The sequence below is a fragment of the Branchiostoma lanceolatum genome, chromosome 4 (assembly GCF_035083965.1).
Source record: "Branchiostoma lanceolatum isolate klBraLanc5 chromosome 4, klBraLanc5.hap2, whole genome shotgun sequence".
Classification (NCBI taxonomy): domain Eukaryota; kingdom Metazoa; phylum Chordata; class Leptocardii; order Amphioxiformes; family Branchiostomatidae; genus Branchiostoma; species Branchiostoma lanceolatum.
The window spans coordinates 30,870,811-30,879,233 of record NC_089725.1 but is presented as its reverse complement, the minus strand read 5'-3'; the positions used below and the strand labels follow the sequence as shown (position 1 = coordinate 30,879,233).

Below are 8,423 nucleotides of genomic sequence, written 5' to 3'. Positions count from 1 at the left end.
TTCCATTTTTCTTATTTTGCTATCGGAAAATTTTAGATACTGTATTTTAAATTTCTGTGAAAGAATTCTTTAGAATACGACGAATTTCTTATTTTGCTATCGGAAAATTTTAGATACCGTATTTTTAAGTCCTGTGAAAGAATTCTTTAGAATACGACGAATTTCTTATTTTGCTATCGGAAAATTTTAGATACCGTATTTTAAAGTTCTGTGACAGAATGCTTTTAGAAAACGACGACGAAAAAGATAATCAGAAATATTGTTACTGGTTACACATCCCTTAGTAATTAGACCAAATCTAGAAATTCAAAACCTACAAGACGATCAGAGCTAGAGTGCTAAGTCTGGAGTAAAGTCGAGATCAAAATCCCAATGTTGAAGGAAAGCAGCCCACGAAATGCAATGGTGGATCTTAGTGAACTTAGCGTAGTGATAAACCAAACAAATAACAAGACTTTGAACAAATGTGATATTGATATAAGTCTGAATAGATTTAAGTTATTATTTAGCTATGTTTATGCACAGATGGGAAACAGTCACTAATCTTATAAACCTACAATACATTTAAAAACCAATTATTCACAGGCAGACTGCAAAACGATTACAGTGCAAAATACCTAGCCTGGTATTCATCCAGTATCCAAACAGTATGCACAAATGGGTTCAACCTGGTAGAAAAATGCGCATGGACACCAGGCTACAAACTACAGCAATCATCTCCGTAAGGTGCTGTCCTGAGGCTCCTGAAGTGCAGCTTTTCAGTTCATTCTTCAAAGCATCTGCAAAAAGATATATACGTATAGTCAAAATAGTTACCACAATGAAGGATAGCCATTCAGGTAATAAGAGATCGCCAAATAGCAGTTACTCTTGCAATTGGGTATAATTTTGGAAACGGTCAAACGTTTCAAGTAGCATCCACTACTTTTCGCCTGAGTAACCGCTATTTGGCGTATACAATGTAGTTGTAGAAATTTGCCGTCAAACGCAATCAACAAACAAGCTGCTAGGGGGACAAACCCACACCACGTCTTCATTACACCACAAGCTATCTGCCACCAAAAAATTAATACCATAGCACGTCCAGGTCAAGAGATACAAAAATGGAATTTCTGCTGCAGTACCAAGGTCACATACCAGGGGGCCAAAAATCGACCTTGAATTTCGGCTTCACAACACCCGCCCACGTACCAAATATCATCACAATCCATCAAGAGGTTCTTGAGTTATGATGACTACAGTAGTCCGGAAACACAGACAAACAGACAAACAAACAAACAGACACACACACAGACACACCCAAAACAATATCTCCATTTTTCATGGAGATAATAAGGATATCTATCCATGGTCTCCCATTGAAAGTCCTGAACGTGTGACAGGGGCTGAACCACGGGGCACTCACCCGTTTTGTTCATGAGTGGCGTGACGTAGGTATCCCAGAAGGCGCAGTCCTCGGTGCTCGGTCCGCGCACCATCCGGGGTTCCCCCGTGTCCAGAACCAGGTACCGTCCGCCAGTGAGACTGAAGGGACTCCACACGGCCTCGTTGTTGCTGTTTGGGTTTCTGAGTTAACATTCATCATCATCAACATCGTCATCATCATCAGCACCATCTACATCATCATCGACATCACCATCATCTTAAAAATCATCAACATCATCACCACCATCCTCCACATCATCATCATCAACGTCATCATCACCGTCATCATTAACATCGTCATCACCACCATCATTGTCATCATCAACATCACCATCATCTTAAACATCATTAACATCATCACCACCACCCTCCACATCATCACCATCGCCGTCATCAACATCATGATCATCATTATCATCATTAACAACGACAACATCAACGCTGCTTGTCAGTTTGTAACACTGAGGCATTCCGTCAACATCAATTTAACCATAAGCCCATGCTGACAAATTTGACAGGCTTGACAGAAGCAAATTATATACACATACCCTGTCCTGGCGAAGTTAGCCCAGTGGCGCATCACCCTGCGGGTCAGGTTCCTCTCCGCCTGGTTGAAGCCGAAGGCCGGGTCCAGGGGCAGCCCGAACACGAACGACAGCTCCTCCCCGTGGACCACCCCCATCCAGGCCGCGAAGGGGGAGACAGAGGCTCGGTGGGCGAATCTGGGGATTGGAAGTGAGAGGAAAGTGACCTTTTTCTCCCTTAGGCCCTTTAACAACCCCTAAGTGGGGCAACAGTTGAGGGTTGGGGATCATGGCAAGGCGGCTGCCAGTCCAGCCGTAGAGGAAGGCCTCTTGAAAGATTACACTCTTCGGCCGAGGCCGTTTTTCAAGAGTTCAAGGGAGGAGGTCAGGGGTCCTTTTAACATACCATCGGAAAATATAACAAAAACAAAGATAACGTTACATCAAGGAGGTTAAACCTCCTTGGTTACATACAATTTTCCATAGTCATAGTCGGTATATGAAAATAAGTCTACAATATAACATCATTTCGTATTCAGTAATTAATTAGCCTCTACTGTCGGTACCTGTATAACGTGGCCCAGCAGTTGGTTCCGCTTTCTTTAAATCGAACGTGGGAGAAAAGGACAACAGCCGTGATTTTAACTCCCAACTTCTTGGTCTACAGGTTGGTTCACTAACCAATGGGCAGCTAGCAGAGGTGTTAACACCTGTTTACCCGTCCCCTTCATAATGTATGGTTAATTCAAACAAACAAACAAACAAACAAACAAACAAACACAAACAAACAAACAAACCTGTACATGTAGGCCGTCGCCCCCTCCCTCACATGGCCTCGCCCTGTCCTGACGTCAGGGCAGAAGTAGTAGTAGTCGCTGTACAGGGAGTCAAACGCGTCGCGGTACATGGTCGCCTTGTCCAGGTTCTCCCAGTCCGTGTACTTGAACGCCGCGGCGTCCACAGCGAAGTCGTTTATCTCAGCCACCATGTACGGGATGCCTTCGAGATACTGCTGCTTAGTGATGAGGCTCTCCGTGTCCGCGCTAAACCCGGGCGCCTCGGATTCCACGAAGAAGTAGGTGCCTTCGTTTTCGTTGGACCCGAGGAGGATGTCCGCTTTCTTAAACGCTCCCTTCTCGTAAGAAACGAAAGGGTTTTCAGGGATGACAGTACCGTCTTCCACAGGATAGAAACTTGTATATCCCAATGCTGAACTACTAACAAGTTCTTGTCCGTCTTTGCCCCGGAAGCATTCTATCATCTTGTCTCTACCCTGGTCGGTCGGACACCCCACGGCTTTGGCGATCGCCAGAGTCTTCTCGTAAGCAGCTTCCCTGGTATCTAGTCCCCAGGTTTGGGTGGCCGTCCCGCTCTGAAGTATTGCTCGGTTGAAGAGGTCCCAGCTACCCGGAGACAGCAGGTGGAAAGCGACGCTGGTTCCGCCGGCGCTTTCGCCGAAGAGAGTCACCTTCAGTAGACAAGATACAGAGGAAAGATTACCAAACCACGAATAATGCACAAAATAACAAATAACGACGGACGTACGAAAACGGACCTAAGATCAAAGAAAAAAGGACAGGGAACAGACACGTTTCGAAATATCAACGGGACTTATCAATCAGGAAAAGGGACGATTGAAAATCGGTTCATCCTGTTCCTATGATTGAAAAGTGTAACTCGTTGTCACCAAGTGCAGGAGAAGCAGATTTTAATAACGCTTGGCGTTAGAGAAAGGCAGATGTATATTATGTATATTATATATATATATAAATGGCCTCCGTCGGTCAGTATTGACCATGGTAAAATCCTAATTCACAACATCCCTATGGCTAAACAGCCCTATACGAGAAAGGCAGCCACAAAAATCACATCTTTAAGCTGACTCAGTTCTGTTGCAAAGCTCTTTTCTGCGGGCCCGCTTTTCTTCTGCGCTGTGCATCAGTCTGGCTTCTCCTGATTTGAGCTGTCTGGACAGTGTGCATCTCCACCTGGAACGGTCACTTGCAAGGTCCTCCCAGTGCTCCGTATATATTATATATACATGTAAACATAGATGCATGTTCATTTTAAGCAATGCATATAAAGATACAGATACCTTTGCTGGGTCTCCTCCAAACGCCACGATGTTGTTCTTCACCCACGTCAGCGCCAGGGCCTGGTCTGTGAATCCGACGTTCGCGGGCGCGTCGTCCGTCCCCGCGTACAGGAAGCCTAGCGTGCTGACCCGGTACTGCAGTCCCACCACGACCACGCCTTCCGTCGCCGCGAGGTAGCGCCCATCGTATACGGGACATGTGGACGCTCCCCTGAAAAGGAAAAGAGATTAAGGGTTAAACAACTATCGCTACAGTTAGCATCGCATTGCAATAGATATCAAAACCGGAAGTTCCGCTCCCATAACAAGCCGCTAGGTGGCTCAAAATCCAATCATGCCGAGGTCTCATCGAGACCTACCCACAGACCAAATATCGTGAGAACCCATTCAGGCATTTTTGAGTTATCGTGTTCACACACGCACGCACGCACGCACGCACACACAAATCATTGACCGCTTTATATAACTGCAAAAATTTATTCGTAAGTTAAGTTAACAATCTGTATATATTATGTTATGATTATGTAACGTATGTCTGTTCCTTTTAATCTTGCAATCTGTATATATGTCTGTATTTGTATGTATGATAAACCCTGTAAGACTAGTCGTGATACGACTAACTTGAGGGTATCGTTTCAAACGAATGAACGAGTACACCCTACGTCTGAAAGCCCCCTCCGTATATCCAGACCATGACGGCGGCTCCGGTGGGGGCAGGGTTCGGCTGCCACACGCTCAGGAACAGACAGTCCTCGCTGGTAGTCGTGTTGAGCGCCCACAGGCCGGAGTAATCGTCTGCGTACAAGATCTGTAGACATGCCTGGGGTTTTCTGTTGGATTCAAAAGCACTGGACATTAAAAAACACACACGTGGCATCGTGTGGCGCAATCAGTAGGGTGTTTCGCCCGGAATCGAGAGCTCCCGGGTTCGACACCACTGGTATGCCTCGATGTTGTTGTGTTACCAGATATCTATGGTCAGCATAACTTAAGAACAGCTCGATCGATTGTGATGATATTTGGTATGTAGGTAGGTGTTTGGAAAATGATAGTTAAGATTAAGTTTGGTCCCCCTGGTGTGTACCCTTGGTACTGTAGAAGAATTTCTGCGTTGTGTATCCTGTGTCCTAGACATGCTATGGTCTTTTTCAGAAAGATGAGTTAATGAACGAATGAATGAATGAATGACTGACTGACTGACTGACTGACTGACTGACTGAATGAATGAATGAATGAATGAATAAATGAACGAATCGGTGGATGCACCTTGTTGCGTTGTATGTCCCGTCCCAGGGCGGTAAGGCCTCCGCATGTTTGAACCGGCTCTCCCCGACTGGCGGCCTGGCGAACGGGATTCCCAGAAACGCGTTCACCTGTAACACATTTATATGTACAAGCAGGAATCACTTGTCCCATCATTAATTGAATGTAGCCTTGCCTTAACGAAACTCACCAACTCTATAACCCTGTACGATTGTGTATTGTGCTATCTTCTCAATACATGTAGCAGATAAAACGTCAATATGTTTAGTAATCGTTTAAAGTTATCTAATACAGAAGTTACTTCATCAACTTGATATTAAAGTTTGTTAAACGGTAAGACGTTTCAGACAGCACTCGGCATTTGGTCACCACAAAATTCATCCACTTGCTTCAGTAACTTTTGCATTGAGTATCTGAATACCTGAATGTCTAGCCTTCAAGTAATTGTATATCTTAAAGTTTTATGTTGTCCACGTTTTACCTGTCTGCAAGCTTCGATCTTTAAACAAAGTTAGATTAATCAAGTGATTGGTTGATTGATTGATTGATTAATCGATTGATTGATTGGTCGGTTCGATTCTCTAACCTTAGTCCCGAGCACGTCCAACTCTAGTCCGGAAACACGCCCAGCGGGAGCTGTTACATCAGCGGCTGTCACCCCCTCCGGGAGATGGAACAGTGCTGGCACCAGTAGGATGGCAATCAGGACTTGCAGCATCATGACTTGCGCATGCGCCGTTGGTGTCCTTGGTGAACAGGTAGATAGGACATAATAGGAAGTAGATAGGAATCAGCTCTCAGTAGAACTATCGACCACTCTTTCTGCACGAACTTTTGAAACTAGACTCTGTGAGCTGTTATTATAAGGTATAGAACTGAAGTGAAGTGTCATTGTATTGTAAATAATTTCATTCAATTAATGAGGTGCCTCTAATTTTAAGCAAATCGTATGACTTTAAAATATGACTCTGAACTATAATTTCAATTATTGTCAGTAAACACGACAACTAGACAGTATTTGAATGACATGCTGCTACCTGTAATTAATGTACATATCGGATGGATGTTCGTTATCTTGTCATCGTTACTGTATGTACTGTTATGTGTATGTTGATAAGAAGTCCAGGAAGACTAGGCCTAGGGCACACCGCTAATAGATTTTCTTCAATTAAGTCAAGCCAAGTCACGATAAGCCGCTACACAATTTGAATTGCGCATGCTCAAGGTCCAAGGTCAATGCCTCCAACTTGTAAACGCTTCTTGTCTAGACCATACTTCATAGTAAATCATACCATGTTTTCGTTTACGTATGTCATGGGGTTCTGCAACTTTGACGTATTGCCCACAGTGCATGCCACTGGACATGCGCACCTCAAATCGAGAAACAGCTTATGCGACAAAAATGACTCGGAACAACTGGAACCATGGCAACCATTGATACCATGGCAACCGTAGCTCTAACATCTCCGCTAAATTAGTGTAAAGGTCTGATGCACTTTAGATTGTCAACAATGTGTTAACTGATAATATGACAGTAATCTAACTAAAACAAATCTAACAAACTAACAAACAAACATATGCATGTGTTGTGATGTTAAGTCAGCAACATTGCCGCATGGTTGCACCAGGTATGGATAGTTAAGCCTACATGTATGTTTTGAATGGTCTTAGATTTAAATTGGGTTGTATCCGTTGTATATAGACGGATATTTGAACAGTACATATAGTAATTGGGATCGTTGAAAACGTTAGGTCAGTTGGAACGGCGTCAACAAACTTATCGGATGATTATGGCGATGTATATATAGGGCAATTCACTCTATAAAAGGGCCACCACAGAACAATTAGATCTTCGACACTCCAAGCGTCTCAAGCAAACAGAAATACTGACAGGATGGCGACGCACTCAAGTTGAGTCAACTTATATCAGGGCAGACATCAAACAAGAAAAGAACCAAACAAGCAAATGTATATTGATATAGTCTTTAGTTAGTGGGGGGGGGGGCAACTTGTAAAGGTATTTACCACATCTGCCCCCTTCACATTGTGATAAACTCGAATAAACAAGATAGAAATAGATTAAGCGAGGGCACTTTTTCATTTTTACAGGGTCAAATCAGTGCGTTACGGTAAAATTTAGTCCAAAAAGGCTGTTAGCATATCATATTGTCAGCTACATTTTGTTTAACAGCAATCAATTATGTACAACGAGTAATGTTTGAACGCGCGGTTAGATAAGCCTCTAAGGCTGTTTCAAGTTGTATACTGAACTGACTAGACGAGTGCTACCAGCATTGGTACTGCCAGGTACTGTAGGCGAAGGGAGGAAACGTGGAAGGCCAAAGAAGACTTGGCTGGATAATATCAAGGCGTGGACAGTAGCCTGGGCAAAGCACAAATGATCAGAGAGGCCGAGGACAGAACAGGATGGGCACGGATCCCTGCCGCTGGCTGTCGTGGTGCCCCTACGACCATTGAGGCTATGGGTCTGAACTGGCCAGCATTAATCTAGCCGCTACCAGGCTCCAGAGGCGGTTGGAAATAGTAGAAATTGGCCAAATAGACGGAAAAACAGAGGAATTAGTCTGCTACAGTTTGCCGCTCTGAAATGGATGGCATATTGGACCCTCTCTCCGTAGCCGACTCCCTTAGTATACTATTCACTCTATTTGGCCAATATGTACTATTTTTCCAGCCATCCGCGGAGCCTGGTTGAGGCTAGCATCGACCATACCTTCTAGGCTCTAGCCATATCACAACCAAAAACAACTTACCGCAGTCAGTCTGTGGCTGCTAGACGACAAAAGTTACCGACAGTCAGTTTAACAGCCCGCAAGAAAGGCCTTGTCAACGCCACCAGCCTTGTTGGACTTTGAAGTTTGAACTTCTGAACCACTGGCAGTAAACGTACTTGTAAATCAGACTTTCCCTGCCCCCTCCCAACGCCTTAAGGGGGCGTGGCTGAACCAAGGTCACCACGCCACTCTCACTCCGAAGGACAATAGCCTCCTGCGCAGCCTTCTAGGAACGGTTGCGTTCGTTTTTGGGGAGAGCGCTAGGGGCCAGGATATGCCAAAAAATATATTGTATTCCCTATAGAAGGCGCCAACACGACA

At 44.5% G+C, this 8,423-nt stretch overlaps 1 protein-coding gene across 1 annotated transcript; it reads right to left on the bottom strand.

Moving 5' to 3' along the window:
• Positions 1-470: 470 nt before the first annotated feature.
• Positions 471-8,203, bottom strand: LOC136432055 (cholinesterase 2-like). Its single transcript, XM_066423073.1, has 9 exons — positions 8,082-8,203; positions 5,894-6,053; positions 5,311-5,417; positions 4,707-4,874; positions 4,045-4,255; positions 2,747-3,417; positions 1,974-2,147; positions 1,406-1,566; positions 471-779 (listed from the first exon to the last, which is right to left on the bottom strand). Exons 2-9 carry the CDS (start codon positions 6,026-6,028, stop codon positions 664-666), a joined length of 1,743 nt encoding a protein of 580 aa, XP_066279170.1. The 5' UTR covers positions 6,029-6,053; positions 8,082-8,203; the 3' UTR covers positions 471-663.
• Between the last annotated feature and the right edge of the window lie 220 nt (positions 8,204-8,423).